The sequence below is a fragment of the Parus major genome, chromosome 4, assembly GCF_001522545.3.
Source record: "Parus major isolate Abel chromosome 4, Parus_major1.1, whole genome shotgun sequence".
Lineage (NCBI taxonomy): Eukaryota > Metazoa > Chordata > Aves > Passeriformes > Paridae > Parus > Parus major.
Genome location: NC_031771.1, coordinates 2,714,750 through 2,731,807, shown reverse-complemented (window position 1 = coordinate 2,731,807; position 17,058 = coordinate 2,714,750). Strand labels below are relative to the sequence as shown.

Below are 17,058 nucleotides of genomic sequence, written 5' to 3'. Positions count from 1 at the left end.
CGAGCGTTTCACCACGTGGTGACCCAGCCCAGAGAACCCATCTGTCTGAAAATGCATCTCTTTCTTTGTCCTGATGAGTTATTTTCCAGCCAGACAACTTTTGCAGGCAGGAGGGAATGGAAAGGCTGAAGTAGAGGATGAAAACACCACTGTCAGGAGCAGCATGGCCTGCGATGGCAACCAGGAAAGTTGAGTCACACCAAACTGTTATTAGTGCTGACCCTGCAATCGGAGAGAAGGGATGGAGGAAGGTTGTCACGTGCAAAGAGTTCACGGACGCTCTGAGCTACTGCCTTGTAGTGACCTTGGATTCCAGGAAGCAGTTCACAGCTGATCCTATATCTGGCTGCATCAGATCTCTGATGAGAAAGAAAAACCCCACTGTGCTGAAATACAGCAATGAATTTCCTGAGTGCCCCCACGCATGGCCTTGGCGTAGCTAATGCTGCTGCATATGAGAGAGAAATGAGCAGCTAAGTCTGGGCAGAATCCACTGCTGTTGTACATGCACTTATTTCCTCTGAAGAAGCACCTGAATTTGTGGGAAAAGTTAATTTCCTTAATTAAAACTGGGAATTAAAGTTGCAGCCAGGAATTTTTCGTGATAGACTTCTGTTGCTGTTACTGCGCATTAGAGCACAGTAAATTCAGAACAGCACCGCTGAGTTAATTCACCCTGTAAATAGAGCACTTTGTATTCAGTAGTCTAAAAAGTAGCCACAGGATGCTGGTTTACAGAATTAAAGCTTCGGTGGTGTAGGGCTAGTTCAAGGGCAACTTCCTAAATACCACAGTAACCACCTGTCAAGTACTGGAATTCTTTTTGCAATGGGTTAATATGCGAGAAAACAAAATCAAGGTGTTACTCTTTCCCCAGAGGTCCTTGGGAGTTGAAGTGCACCTCTTTTTTTGAGATCACCTCCTGCCACTCTGTGAGTGCTGCCCTGAGCTCCCAATAGCTGACAAGATCATTCATTTTAAGTCATGTGTCAACATCTGAAACCACATGTGAAACCCCACATTCCTGGCTGGCTAAAAATTAACAAAGTTACTGCATTAGCCAAGCTATAATCCAGGGAAGCTGCTAGTGTGGGCCACTAAATCGAGGATTGACTTAGGGAAGTGAAAGCATCCAAAGGTGTCAGAGAAGCTCCTCTGCAGTTACGGAATATTCCCTAAAAAAATTTAATTCCATAAAAATTGTTATTGCCATAGTTGTCCTTTCTCCATCTGCAGCGCTTCTGTGGTGAGCTTTAGACTTACCTGCATGCTGCAGAGAAAACAATAATTTTGGCAAGCTCATAGCTGTATGTGGCTTCAAAAACGTCTATTAGAAGCAATTTCTGGCAGTTTGACACAGTCCCCATTCCTTTACTATTTTATTTTAAAATTTTCTCTATATTTTCTCTACGTTTTGTGAGAAACAACTCCAGAGCAATTCTCATACAGCAGTTGGATTTTGCAAATGGATAGATGGCCACTGCAAACCATGGAGCATCAATGTCAAGGCTTACATTTGTCCCCAAGTGGTTAGTAAGTGGTGGAAACGCTCCTGGCACTAATTTGCCGGGGAATGAGATGGCAGCCGGATTGTTTCTGGCACGATGAGAAAGGGCAGTTCCCGTATCGCCACGAAGCAGCCGTCTGCTGAGATCTGCCGTGTCAGGAAGCCCTTGGTCAGCCGAACGTGCAGTCATTTTGAGTTAAAGCCCTGTTTCTTCTCTCCATGTGCTAGGAGGCACTGCATGTTCATCTCAGGAAGATGGGAAGGCACAGGGGCTGGGGGGAGCTCCCTCAGCCCTCGCCTGCTGCTGCGAGATATCCGTGCGTGCTCTGGTTACTGTTTGCAGATGTCCCATCACATCAAACACTGCGACTTAGCCCCGCTATTGACAGCTCTCAGATGAGAGGCCAAAGCTGAAATCAGAGCAGACTTTGGATTTGTTGTTTTTGGTTGGTTTTTTTTTGAAAAGGTTGTGGGTGTGATGGAAGCGGTAAAGATTTTGCCTTTGTTTCTATTATAAATGGAATGTCTGGCATGATTATAATTATCTAGTTTATTTGAAATATAACTTGAAATTCCTTTTACTGTTTGATTAACAGCATTGCCTTAATATCTTCCAAGTTTTCACTAAGCCCTGTGCTTTTTAATGTGACATTCCCAGGAAACAGGAGGCATCATCTGTCAGAAGACAGGAAACATTAAATGATTAAATGCATTTTATTGTTTTCTGTGAAACTGTGCCCAGTTTCTCCCTCTTAATGTGGGCAGATGGAATTTTCAAGAGTTTTTGTTGTTACACTGAGAAGATTCAAGCCTCATTTTTACATATAATATTTGTGTGTGCATAAAAATCTTAACACCCCCTCCCCAAAGTTTACTCCGTTTTAGATGAGAAATAATTAAATTATTTATTTCTTAGCTGAAATGTCAAGCTAGAAAAAAATAGCTTGATTTGCTCTGTGAAAACAAGTATCAGGATGAGCTTCAGAAAAGCCTAGAATTTGAGAAGGCTTGAAGCTCTTGGTGGCCTGGGGTCATGTTGTGTGCCTCTGTGGGACACACCAAGCCTCTGGCAGCCTCACACTGCAGTGATTTACCAGCGGGAAAAGGACTGAAGTGTCCAGGCAGAGACTGCGGAGAGGAAGTGTCTTGCAAGTGGGAATGAAAAGAAACATCTACACGTTGCTTGGCAATGGAATCTGTTTTGTTAGTCTGCTGGGGAAAAGCAAACTGTGACTTCATATAGACAGAATTTCCTGGGGAAAAGAATTCCGGACCTAAAAAAAAGGATTCAATTTCATTATTCAGAGTGTATGCACAAAGGTTACTGTGTCAGATAGCAAATGATCATTTAGGCTGGGACTCATTAGGAATTATGATCATTCCCATCTATGTAAGTGAGCTTATATCCAGTTTATGGATGTTGCCACGTTCTAGAAATACAAATTTTGTTGCTGATCACAGAAAGATGTTGGAATACGGGTGACAGAGCCTGGTATGATATGGAGCTGGGATAGTAGAGAGTTTAAATTAGCCTTTGCAACAACTAGGCATAAGGCCACAGAAAACATGTTTTCATCTGAAAACACGTAGATTACAGACAAATATGTGGTGGTATTTAACCATAAGTTGTCAGGCTGGGATACAGCATAGCTGTGACCAGGAAGCTGAAATGGATTAAAGAACATGCTTTAGAGCATAGCAAGAGATGTGCTCCTTGCCAGTGTGTCTAACAGCAAAACACATTTGAAATCTAATCGATTAATAGCCTTGATTTTCCTTTTGTTTTTCAAAATATCTTGCTTGACGTGCCAGTTTGATTAAATACCTTAATTGCTTGTGGTTTGCAGTGTTTCCTGAGTGGAAATCGCCTTCCTGTTCATTGTGCCATCCAGCTGTTAGGTCCTGAGGTGCCAATGGAATCAAACTGGTGTGCGTGCTTACCCTTGGTGTGGTTGATTTGCAGGTGATGACACGATGACAGGAGATGGAGGGGAGTACCTTAGGCCAGAAGACCTGCGGGAGCTGGGAGATGACTCTTTGCCAAGCAGCCAGTTCTTGGATGGAATGAACTACCTGAGGTACAGCTTGGAAGGAGGACGCTCGGACAGGTATTTGCCCAGATCCGTAACTTGGCTCATGACAGCTCTGCACTGGTTTTGCTGTAAGTGTGAAATCCCTGTGCAGGGTCTCTCTGCTTGGTGTGCACTGGTCAGCGTTGGTGTACTCGGTGTGGCAGCGTGGCAGTCACCACCTGGCAGGAGGAAGGTGTGGGCACCCTCATCTCCTGCTGCCACGGGTCAGGGGATGGGTGGACAGGCTTTGAGCACCAGGTGAGCTGACTTTTTGGAGTGGTTTGCTGGCTCAAGATATCAGGAGAGGAGCAATGGACCAGCAGTGAGTGTCTGCAAGCACATCCACTCTTTCTGGTTCCTCATGGTTGAATTAGCAGGGAAGAGTAATTGTTCTACTGACACAACAACAACAATAATAATAATATAGAAATATTAGTGTGTTCAGTCCATACAATGTACTGATTTGCTTATATCTAACAAGTTGAACTTAAGCCTAGATGTCTTTGTGGAATAATAATGCCTGCAGCTTTGATTAAATTTTATTTATTTATTCATTTATTTATTTGGAGGTTTTGGGTTGTTTTTTTTTGACAGTGTCATTAAAGTATGCAAAAAATATGGAGCTCCCTTCCCAAAAGGAAAGGCTTCATTAGTGTAGGCTCAAGTTGGCAAGTTAAACCCCACAATTCTAGCTCAGAGCAGCCACCCAGGCATGCCTGGGTGTAATCAGCCCTGTCTCCAGACTCACTGTCTTTAGAACTGGGGGACACTAAAGGGAATAAAAGAAATAAAGGTTGAAATCTTGGCAACAGAATTTTGAGGCTACCTCGTTTTTCCAGTCTTGGTTGTTATTCTGGCAGCATTTCTGAAGCTCAGTGGAATCAGTAGGATCCGTTCTGTTTACTTGAGTGGGCTGGGAATTGCTTCTGGAACAAAAGATGTCAGGAAACAGTTTGGTTTGCCTCACAGCATGTGTAAATCCCATCATTCAGGTCCTGCAAGCCTGGAGTCTCTGCTGGTTTTTAGACAGTGAGTCCACTGAAAACAAAGTGACTGTGTGGCTTTTTAACTCTCTGAGGGACTTTATGAACTACATCAGAATGCCTAAAATCAAAACCTTTTGTTCTTTTCAAAGGTAACAAAGTTTGGGAGATTTTAGGTTTTAAGATGAATAGAAATATAGAAATGATTGTGCAGGCCAGTTATGCCAGTTCAAGTTAAATTCTCATTTAGAATATTTTAGCTTTTAAATCTTGTCAGTAAATTTCAGTAGATTGTCAGTGGCATGTCTCTGATGTGGTTTATTTTGTATGAAAATTATTTCAAATCCTGTATCAAGCAAAATTATACTGAAATGTAGCAAAATTCTAAAGGGAGAAATAATGAAAGAAGGACTTCTTTCTAACTCCATGGTCTCATTTTCTGTCACTTTCAGGTTACTGATTTTAAGAATTTTTCAGAGACTGCTTCAGTTGTTTTCCATTTCCTTTTAATGTGGTTTTCATTGCATTACAATGACTTTGTTTTTTCAGGAAATTCAGTAAAGCAAGATAGTATTAGTAGTCTAGACTCATTTAATCTTATGCATTAAACAATTTGATTTAAAAACATATATTTTTCATTTGTAACCATCTTCCCTATTTATTTTATTTTCTCTCCCCTTCATTTTTCTTTTCCATATGCTTTCATTAGCATCATGCCCAGGTAGGTACAACACAGCATGAACACCTCTTGTTTCTATCTCCTCCTGTGGCACCTGTCTCTGTTCATCCACTTTGGAGGCCTGCTGTATGCAGAAAGTTGAGTTGGAGAACCAAAGCAAAGATGCTGCTCTTGAGAAACGTTTTCACAGTTGATTTAGACAGTTTTCAGTGACCTCAGGGGTTTTTTTCCTCAGCTCCTGAAAGAACATATGTAAATGTACACTAATATATAAACAAGCTGTTCAGCTGGACTAGAACTCGTTAGGTCTAGGCTGGGAAGTGGCTGTGCACTGCAAGTCCTTCAGTCAAGCAGATTAGGAACTGAGCATGGGGATGCTGATCCTACTTTTTGGATACCAACAGGGTTCTGTTCTGGGTTAGAGCTGGGTGAAATGTGCCCTTGCACACTGGCAAGGTGCACTCTTAGGTTCAGGAGCTTTGCAGCATTCCTGGGTTCCACAGCTCTGCCTCTGGGGCTGGGTGCTGTTGGTCCCGCAGCCCTTCAGACTTCAGATTTATCAACCACATTTGAGAAGAGTCTGCATTTAGGTGATGGTCTTGTGTCTGATTTAGGTAGGCTTCTTTCCATTTAGTACAATTCCTGAATGCTTATGACAATGATTAACAGTAAATTCCATATCCAGTCCATAAGAGGACTGTCATTTCAATCAGTAACTTTATTCCTAAGTCTGAGCAGCACAGACCTTTTAAATGCTGGTTTGCTCTTTGTTGAGCTGGTCCAATGCACAGATGGAGGGGTGCCATCTGAGCAGTACTTTTGAAATGGAGTGTAGCAGGGAATTTAAACCTGTAACTACCCGCAGACCTCAGTCTTTTCTGGCTGCAGATAAAGCCCACTCCCTGATGTATTTATTAGAGCTTATGTACAGGTTCTACACAGGGAATAGCACTGGGCTACTCGTAGTGGTGGCAGTAGCAGTGGGGATGGACAGAATCACCCTAGGGATTACCAGCCAAATGCAGTTCAGACTTCCCCTCGTTCGGTATCTATCCAGCCCGTGGTGTTACCTGAATAGCAGAACCTACAACTTGGATGGTGACTCACGAGCATTGCATGGCTCAGCAAAACGGTTCTGGAAGTGTCAAACACGGAAATGAACGCAGGATAATGATGGCAAATGGGGTCTGCTACTGAGGCTTGTTCCTTAACCATAGAAAAAAAATGTTTGTTTTTGGTTTGCTTTTTTCTCAAGGCTTTCTGGAGGCCGACAGTTGTATAACGCCTGTCTTTGCTTCCAGTTTTGTACCATCCACCTGGGATGCTGAACAGGCCATTGGTATAAGCTAATGATCACCAGCACTCATTACTCTTCAATGTCATATATTTCTAATAAAAATAAGATAACCGTTTGCTCCTAGAAATGGATCAAAAAAATACGGAGTGAATGTAACTATTGTTTAAAATGGTCGTGATTCAGATGATATTTGATACGCACTTAAAGCATTTGAAACTCACGTCTGTAATGAACCCATGACTTCTATTGCTAACTGCTGAAAATGAATTATCCCTTAAAACTCTGTGGATCTGGATAAATGGCCTATTGTTCTGATCCAGCATGTTAGTCATTATGAGCACTACTCACGGATGTGTAAGCCAGGAACACAAAACTGCTCCCTTCAGTTAGAGGTGCGATATTCCTCAAGGTCTGCATCAACATCACAGAGTACACGCACAACAACTGAAGGTGGATGATCTGGTTTTAAAAATCATTGTTGTCATACTGCAGCTAGTGAATATTAAAAGGACAAAACTCGTGCTGTTTGGTAGCAGAAGCCCCATTTACCTCAACATGTCCAACTGTGGTGTTTTATTTGTCTATTTGTTCTGCTTTTTGCTGGTGGATACCGCAGCTACATTCTTAGCCAGTGCTTGGAAGCAGCCTGTTTACTGCCTTGCACCTCTCATTGCTACAGCAACCAGTGCTCTGTAGAGCTGTGTGTACTTGCAGCGAGATGAGTGCTCACACCGGGGCTGGCTCCCTGCAGATGCTGTTGGGATTCGGGGGAAGGTTCTGTTTTACACAGGAGCTTGCGGCTGGCCACACTTTGCCTTTCTGTGTGTACCTTCCAGGGGACAATGCCAGGCTTATTGGTTTACAGTTTGAGGGGAGAGAGTAGGTTCTAACAAAGCTTCAGAAAGAGTCATTCCAGCTTTTCTTCAGGTGGTAGCATCCCAGTTTTCCATAGTGGTTTGCTTGTGTGATGCAGCAGAGGAGTTCTGCAAAGAGCCTTAACAGAAGTGAATGCTCTTTGTCGTAAGGAAACCATTATGCCACAAAGCCAAATCTCAAGTATTTGTGAGTTTAAAATAAACTGTCATTTAGATTAATCTCTAGGTTCTGCATTTGGAAGCAATAGTTTAGTGCACAGGCTTTGTGGCCCGTGGTCAGACCGGTGGCACAACACAGGCGTGTGAAGCCGTGTTTCCCCTGACTGCGCTCTGCTGCCCCTGGAAGCTGCATGGTGTTGCTAATAGCACGCTTTTCTCATTCTCCCACTCGATCTGTCATGACACCTTTGCAACATCCTGTGTGCTGCTGATGCATTGCTCTGGCATCCTACCAACCTCCCAGCCTGCGGTCCTTCAGTTCCGACAGGTCCCACACGCTGAGCCACGCCTCTTACCTGCGCGACAGCGCCATGATCGACGACACCGTGGTCATCCCCAGCCAGCAGGTGAGCAAACCTCTCAAAGCCCCTTCTTGGCTGCAGACATCAGGAAACAGGGAAAAAAAATTTGCTCTGCAAATTGTTGTGGTGAGACTGTGTGGTGTGTGCTGCTTGGTGCGTTTGAGTACGAATCTATTTTCTAGGCGTGCGGTGCCGTGCAGTGTTGAACTCGATTCCAAAACAAATGGAATATAGCACAGGGACTGTTTTCTGGATGTTCTCCATTTTAACTGATGTTTGAATGTTGCTAATAGACACCATGCTACACGTTCAAGGGATGTAATGAACTCATAGCCATTGTCCTAAAAGATACTGTCTTGAAATGTGCTTGTAGTTAAAAGAAAAGGGATTTAGGAAATGCCTTCTTAGTTAAATCACAGGATTCATTTCACTGAGACCACTAATGTAGGATTACTTAGGGAAATACAAAATGCTACAATAAGGATTTCTGTTATCTTAATGCTATTAGTAGTCTGTTGTTTTAAAAGAAAATGTTTAAATGCTTTAGGCACTACTATGCAAAATACGTATTATTTTTTTTGTCCGTTAATTGATTTCTTTGTAGTAAAATGGGGTTATTCTGCTTCCCAAGGTAACAACTCTGGCCAAAGAAGCTGAAAGGAATTCATATCGCTTAAGCTTGGGCCCTGAAATCTTGGACAATGTGGCTCTTTCTTCCAGCCCTATTCATTCTGGGTAAGTTTCTCAATTAACGTTATGCTACATAGTGAGAAAAAGAGTACCTGCAGTGACACGAGCTTCAACTAATGCTTAACTAGGAGCTGTATTTTAATTCATTGCCTCCTGGAGCTGCCAGTAAATTGTTATGATCTTTTAAGCTCTGACAACCAAGCAAGCCTGAGTACCAAGGCTATTCACTGAAATCACTGCGAGTCACTGAGCCCTCAGTCAAATTCAAGGGGGATGAATGTGATAAATGACACATACAAACAGGCATTTGTGTGTATTTTATGGAGAAATAAGTACAATGACTTTCAGAGTTAATAATAATTACTGACACCAAGTGCTTAATCACTCCAGATGGTCAGTACTTACCATGCTGGTGGGGTAGTTGAGGTGAGCACCAGCTCCAGTGTTTGCCTTCTAAATTACATGAACAGACAAGCAACCTAAACCTAAATCATGGTGCTTTGCACATATTTGACCACTCTCCTCATGTACAGCTGCCTCTTTGTAAGCATTTGCATTTAGGCAAGCTCACTGTCATGGCATAAGGCAGGTCAAAATGCAGGCCCAGCCAAGATCATATTTACAAACCTTATCCTGGCTGGCCTTAAAATCTGTGACTGCATTTGTTTTAAATGCTCTCACTTACTGCATTTTAAGTAATTTCAGTCTTCACACTGAATTCTTTATTTATGTCCTGTCATTGGGTTAGATGGGGAAGATGCAGATGAATTCAGAAGAAACTGGAGTAATTAAAAGCATTTAATCTCTGTGAGCTGTGTACACAGCATGACTGGACAGCACAAGGGGAAAGATTATTTTTGTGAATCTTGAGTGAGTTCAATACTATCCTACAGTCAGTATTTTTAAAAAATAGCTCTGGGGTCCCATTTGGAATATTAGGCAGTCCTGATCTAGAGGAGGAACAATATTGCCAGATTGACTCACGTGACATAGTTGAGAATATTGTTTGTTAGCTGATTGTAGGATAGTTGACTGTGACCACCACTGTGTGGATTTGCTTCTCATGAGCTCCAAAACTAACAAATGAAATGAAAATGCTTAATATGTAAAGTGTGTATCTGTTTATATACGTGCTGGTATGAAAGTGTTAAAACTGCTTTGGTGCTTTATTCTAACCCTAGAGAGTTTACAGATTTTTTTCCAAAGGATGTATTAATTTGCCTTTTCTGAAAGGTAGGTCTTTGCTGTGATTGCAGATGATTAACTAAATAATTTGTAGAGGAGTGGAATTTATTTCTTGGATGTGCAATTATTTTGTTTTTCTCTTCTAAAAAATGGGAGTGATGTTCCCATCTTTTGGGATGACCAGGATGCTAGTGGTAGGATAAAATATCTGATTTTAATAGGAGCAAAACTCTTTGCAGCCTTATATGAAACAGTGGATTTTAATACAGCACAAATTATGTTCTTTCTATATATACACCAACCTGACACTAAATATTGTAATAAAGAAATCTTTACTAACAATCCCTCAGCCTTTGAAAAGGCCTGTACAACACTTGATTTTTATCTTGTTTAGGCTTGTTTCAATCATTAAGTTATCATAGAGTTTTGCTTGTAGGACCTTATTTTAAAAGTGAAACAATTGTAGAAGGTGATGGTTGTTGTGCTCACTCTGCTGGAACAACAAATGTATTTGTGATTCATAGCCCTGTGGTCAGCCACGCTCCTCTCCACATGCAGACACACACTGTCAGTGGGTTCTTACGAAGCAGCAGCACTGCTGACATTTAGGGCATGCACTGAACTAGTAGTTACCTATCATGAAGGGAAACTCTTTGAATTTTCCAAGAAATCCTGGATCAACATTGTCCCATGCAAGGTTTTGCCCAAGACACTGAAAATTAATTGAATTCAGATGGTGTTTTTGAGAAATAACACATTAGCCAAGTACTGGACGGTAATTTATTTGTCACAGATGCAAGTTTGTATTCTGTACAATCTGAGGAGAGAAATGACACTTCTCTTTGTGCACCAGTCCAGTGGTGAACCCCAAATTGCTGTAGGGTCCTTACTGATCTCCCATTGTAGGGAAGTGTTGCTGTGGGTCACAGTTTAACACCCCCAGGCAAAAGGATAAATTCATAGAGAACTGTTCTCTCAATGTGGACCTTCACAGGCACATATCTCAGCCTTTGCATGACTGACCAAATCTTGTGAAATTTTAGAAGGAAAAATGTTTTAACCATCCATTTAAATTTTAAATATAACTGTAGGTTGGTAATTTCATCAGGAAGGAAGAAAAAGTAGGTTCTTTGGTCAGAGTCTTTAGCAACCATCTTGGAACCCCAAAAATATTTCTCTCCTAAGAGGTAATGGTCTTGCAGGGCTCAAAATCTGAAAATAAAGATCTCCTGGTCATTTTACACAGCTGACAGTTTCCAGATAGTTTCCTACTTTGGCTGAAAAGAAAGTATCAATTCCTGCACTTAAACTCCCTTTCAAGCAAATCAGATTTTCGTCTTCTCACAAAACTACTTGATCTTACATATTGAGCAAAGTTAAGGATCTCTGAATATGCCAAAAAATTTGGGTGCTGAATATCTAGTAAGATAGAGTTTAATGACTTTATGGCTGCTGGTATTAGGGGATATAATTTATGATTTCGTGCTGGAATGTGAGAGACAGAACTACTGCGTAGAAAAATGCAAATATGTTTCACAGTTTTAGTCTTATACCACACAATATCCTATTGTGGAAGAACATGTGTATCTTTATTAAGTTGGAAGGCAAAAAAAAAAATCACTGAACTGGAGGATTTACAGCATTTAGACATTGTTTGCCAGCACCATATTTTTATCTCCCATAAGAATATGCATGAATGGTGAAGATAAGAGTGACTGTAAGATTTCTAAATCATTAACAGTGTGCAAAACTGTGTTGTTCTTTCTTATGTTCTGGTGATACAGTGAAATGAGTTGTATAAATTGTATTTCTAAGAATTTTCCTGACAGCTGTGTAGAGGCACAGTAGATAAGAGAGCAAATCTGACATGTTGTCAGGATCATGGCACTGAGAGAAAGGAGCTTTGGGTCCGTGCTTTGATATTAACTTGGTATTGTGTTCTAGAGCAGATACCCAGCAGGTTTTCCAACTCTGACTCACAGTAAAACTCCTGTTTGATGAAAGATCCTGATTTATTTTATATAATTTGCTGAAGAAGTCCCTGTCTGACTAATGGGTGGTCAGTGTGTCACTACTTGTATCTTAAAGTAAATTACACAGTTGGGATATTATTAGTGAGTTTATCTTGCTGGAAGTCATTGTTTCCATCAATGAAAAGGTGATGGATTGGGCAGCTCCTAATGTGAAAAATAATGTGAATTATCATTCTTAGCTGCATGTCTGCAAAAAAGGACGCTGGATCTTTGCTAACAAGGTAAACAAAATGTATTTCAAGTGTTGTATTTTGAATCCATAATATTTTTTTCCCGACGTGAGATTGATTTCCTGGAAATCGTTATGGAAACAGGACCTGGCAGCGACCAGCTGATAGTCATTTCTTAAATCTGAAAGTCTAAATGATTTCAAATTATGCTGCAGCTTTGTGGCCTTTGTTCAGAAAGTTACAATGAGGAGAAACAGTGAGTGTGTTGCATTAATAGCAAAGCCTGTCAATGGAAGAAAACAGCAATGGAGATCCATATAATAACAAGGGACATGGGAAAACTAATTGTCCCTGTGACACTAAGTGATTACTGAGAGCCTGAACAGGTCAAAATGAGAGTTTGAAATTTGTTGTTTTGTAGAACAAAAGGAGGACAAGAAACATGTTGAAATGGAGGGAAGTGGAGGACAATGTATTGATAGAGGATTTTAAGAAAAGAAAAATATGATTTATTGTGCTATCAGGAGCGCTGGCTGGAATTACCTTAGGTTCCTTACCCTTTGGTATCCCTCGGTCCACATTGCAGATGTGGATACCTAAACCAAGCAGCATTTCCCCTTAACTGCTTCTGAAAGTTTTGCTCAGAATCCAAGTGTGCATTTTAGGTGTCTGGCTTCCAGTGTGAGAATGTCCGTAGAGAAACCAGATCCCTCCAGTTTCACTGCTGTACTGGTAGTGGCCACTTGGAACTGAGGGTGTTTATGTAGGCTTGTTTTCCATACTCACTTCTACCTTCCCACATGTGAGGAATATGCATATATATGTATATGTTCATGTGTTTGCTTTAGAAATCTGTTTCATTTTTCCAGTACTTCAGTATTTCATTTAACTCATTCTTTTTTTCCCCCCTTTCTGTTCCTTTGTGATGTTAAACCATCTATTCTATTGCAGATGCTCTTCTCCATGTCTTGATCTTGACAACAGCAGGTGAACTTCTGCATAATTTCTTTCTTTAATACATTGCACTTCTCACCCACCCTATTTATCCTCCCCTCTTACCTCACTTCAGGATGCTTTAGTGTCTTGATAGCCAAGAGAAAAAAATAAATCTAACCAGCAGTAATAGTTAAGTAGGGCGCTACTTTGCTTATATAGTAAGTGTCTACTTTATCCCACCTGCTTTAGCATCTTTAACAAAACAAATTCTGGACACTTCAAAAAGTCTTAACAAACCTCCTTATACCATCCTAGCTTGTTCTAACCATTGATGTATTTAACCATACCTTTTCTTTGTTGGTGGCATGGTTTAATATTAATATTTCAAGAAGTAGTCCTCCCCCCCAGATAATTCAACACAAACCACTGTAATTATTATATTGGCAAGTGGGCCTTTCACCTCTCCTTTCTGTATAAAGAATATTGCAGAGCCACTCTCTAAGCCACCTTTCCCAAATTGTGCCACCATATTTGAAGTGGTAGAATTACAGCCCAGACTTAGAATATATTATTTTTCATGCCACACCTATCTTTTGTGTGACGGTTCATCAGTGCTTGAACCACTGGCACGTTACATCCTGCACAGAAAGGCTGAAGCTGAACTTTCCCAAAGGAGATTATCTTCTCTTGGCAAAATGACTGTTAATTGGCACAGGACCTGTTCACCTCCTCCAGCCTAACCCTAGAAAGGTGCAAATTGCGTTAAATATTAAGCTCTGCAAAATTTTCAAGTGGCCCATCTTTTTAGGCCATGTCCCTGAATTTCTCAGCAGCTGATTAACGCAGTGAAGAGAATGCTGCCACAAGTTAATATTGTAGCGGTTTCCTATGTTAGGATCATGTTTTTTGTCCTCCTGGAATGTGAATTTTGCCTTGTTTCTGGATGGCATAGTTGCAGCCTGCTGGAAAGCACTCTGAGGTAGTTGAATGACTTTGCTGTTGACTTCAGTGGGAGCTGGATCAAGGCCTTTTTTCTGGGTTGCAGCCTCTCTCCGGTTTCCTTCTCCCGCTGAACACTTTCCGATGGCCGAAGCACCCCGATTGTTTGTTTCTGCTTCTTCACACTGCGACTAACACTGAATGCTGCTATCTCCTTGTTTCCCAGTTTCTTTTATAAATTGAGATAATGTGTGCTGAGAAGTTTTTGACTGTGTCTACACCGGGTGTGCTCTGGTTGGAGCTTTGTTCCCTGCTATCTGCCGAGCGCATGTGTGCCTGCCCAGCTGCTCGGGAAGAGCAACCGTCCCCGAGCCCGGCGTATGGAAGTGGTGGTGGAGACTTTGTCTAGTTTGGTTCCGTGTGTTCCAAGAGCTGTTGCCTGTCCCAGAAAGCCCCCTCACCTGCTGGGTTTGCATGGCTCTCCCAACAACTCTGCAGAATGAGTGCCCCCACGCTCGCGGCCGCCTGAAACTCTGACTGCGCCAACCTCTTGACACTTGCAGGGACTCCTCTGAAAGCACACAACAAGTGGCTTCCTTCACCCCCTCCAGCACTGACACATCCAGTTTCCAGTGTCTTTGTTCATCCTGCTGTTATCATTCACATGAGGATAGACACGGAATAAAGCTGAGTTAATTCTATAAGAATAAAATCAGCAAAGGGAGTAACTCAGGCTCAAATGTAAAATACAAATATTTCATCAAAATACACCCCAACTTTTTGCCTCTTCCTTCCAGTGCATATATTTTGTCTGTGTTTTGATCAAGTGGAAACCCTGAGAGCTGTTTGCTCTGCTTTCTGTAGGAGGTGTGAAAACAGCCTGAAGGATTTAGGGGCCTTTTGTGTGTATACTCAACCCCAAGGCCACTAGAGCCAGTGTTTTTTGATATATCTTTCATATGGCAAGAATATCGTTCTCAATTGCTCTAAAATTGAAGAAGAATTAAATGGCCTCTTTAATTTATTAGTAAGATTGCTAAATTGAGAAGCTTGAGCTGACTGCTGTGTGTTTAACAGAAGCATGTATAGACTCCCCTGCAGTCTAAGAGAATTGCATTTGTACTTTATTTTTTCTATTTCTGATTTACCCTTCATTCTCTATCAAAGAGAGAGGGCAATGATTTCCCTGAACCTGATTTGTTTCACCAATTTGGCTACTGTATTGTTCTACCACCTTTCCAAAGCTCAGGAAATCTCAGTATTGATCCAGTTTGCAAGGCTGCCAGGGTCACAAGTTTGTATCGTGCTTCATTTCTAACAGAACCTTTAAAACTGGAAATGAAACTTACTCAAAGGCTGTGTTAGTACTGAGAAAGACGCAGCTTTAACCTGCAATCTGCTTTGACTTCGAGTCATCATTTAATTGAATTTCAAGTTCCTTTAATCCCTTTTATTAACTGGGTTTTTCTTTCTTTTTTTTCTCCCCTCTCAAACTCTTCTCTGCCATTTGTGTTTAACGATCCCTCTCCCTTTCGTTCTCCGTACGTAGGTGGCTGATAGTGCTGTAGTAATGCTCCATGCAGCTGGAACATGGACTAAGGTCCAAGTTTGCTGCTTAGCTTTGGAGAGTATATGGGATGTTAGGGTTGTTCATGTGCTGGTGTTATGCACTAGTTTCTTTCTGGCCATGGGAGTTTAGGATGATAAGGTATCACTTGCCAGAGTGATGGCTTCATCTGCCATTTATCCCTGCTAGTGTTGTTTGTTGAGTGCAGTCTCTTCCTATCTCAGTCTGGTTGCTTAACAACACTTGGTGACAGAGGTGGAAGAGGAAAAATAACGTGTGTGTGCGTGGGCAACAAAATAATTAGCTTGAATTTTACATTTACTCTATATTAGTCATAGAAATTTTTCACTTTCCTAAATGCACACTTCAGAAAGCATGTTTTATGTCATGCATTAGTTTTGTACAAATTATTTGTATATTGATAGACACACTCCTTCAGAAGGGAATAGCTTTTTCAGTCTTGGAACAGCGATGGCCCCATCCAGATGCCCTAATATGTAGCACATAGGCAGAATAAGAGGCTGGTGTGATTCAGAAAAGGCTTTCTTATGAAATATTTGCTTCACTTTTGCATAGCCAAAATTATGTGAAATGTGCTGATTTTAAAAAAAAAAAAAAAAGGATGAAAAGAAATCAGATTGAATAAGTGGATGAAAAAAGGAATGTAGTAAAAAGGTGGGAAAAAAGCAGAGTGGTATAGTGGAAGAGGATGTACTTTTACACTCTGTGTCTACAAGCCCTGTGTCAATGTTCTGTCCTTACAGGATTATGCTACAGGTCTAAAGCTCAGACATTTTCCCCTTCAGTTTCGTTCCTTTGCACTCTCTTCGTGCTAGTTCTCCAAAATCTCTTTTCCAGGAATTCCACAGTATCCTGTAGCTGGGTATGAGTACTGGTTCCTCCATAGTTAATGTGATAATTTACAGTAATCTTTCTGTGCTGTGTAAATAACAGCTTTAGATCTTTTTTATGATAGAAACTGCCTTTTTTTTTTTTTACACTAAATAATAATTAAAATAACCCACTGGTTTTATCCTAGCACTATTTTCTCTGTGCTCTCCTCCCAGTGAGACTTAGCTTTGCCTGCTTTTCCACTCCTTAGAGCCGTGGGTGGTTCCAGTGAGAGATGGCTGGAGTGAGCTAGACTTGGTGATAGATTTACTGACCCACCAGGCACATTCAGTAAGTTCAAACTGAAAGAAGGAGTTGCAACCATACCAAAAAAAGAACCCAGAAAGGAGATGACTTTGTGTATTTGGATCCTCACCTTTGGCGTGTCTGTGTTCTGGCAGTGAGCAGCGGGTTTGGCATTGCAGGGACAAGTAGGGAGCTAAGCTAAAGAGAATGTGGGGCAGCAGGTGACCCAGCAGTAATATTTTAGTGATGGACAGCAAAAAAAAGGTGATCCTGGTGTTAAAGCATACAATCCTGAGTATTACATCAGTAATGAAAATAACTGAATCCTAAATATTGCGTTCATGACAGCTCGCACAATGAGAAATGTGAATGCTGCTTTAATTCAGTCAGAGCTCTCATTAGCTTCTGGGAGTTGTGGGGGGAGTGTTTGTGTTAGTCTTAAAATGAGGAACTCTTCTTCCAGCAGT

At 41.3% G+C, this 17,058-nt stretch overlaps 1 protein-coding gene across 5 annotated transcripts in view; it reads left to right on the top strand.

The window, feature by feature from the left end:
* Positions 1–17,058, top strand: part of ANK2 (ankyrin 2) — a 180,308-nt gene that overhangs the window by 125,746 nt on the left and 37,504 nt on the right. For 3 of the 5 annotated variants that reach the window (XM_033513410.1, XM_033513408.1, XM_033513407.1), the window contains 3 exons: positions 3,471–3,615; positions 7,877–7,979; positions 8,566–8,669. In XM_033513410.1, the coding sequence (XP_033369301.1) occupies positions 3,471–3,615; positions 7,877–7,979; positions 8,566–8,669 (352 nt within the window). Of the gene's footprint in view, positions 1–3,470; positions 3,616–5,271; positions 5,284–7,876; positions 7,980–8,565; positions 8,670–12,021; positions 12,064–12,963; positions 13,000–17,058 lie in introns of all 5 variants that reach the window. The other 2 variants (XM_033513406.1, XM_033513409.1) reach the window with 2 other exon arrangements.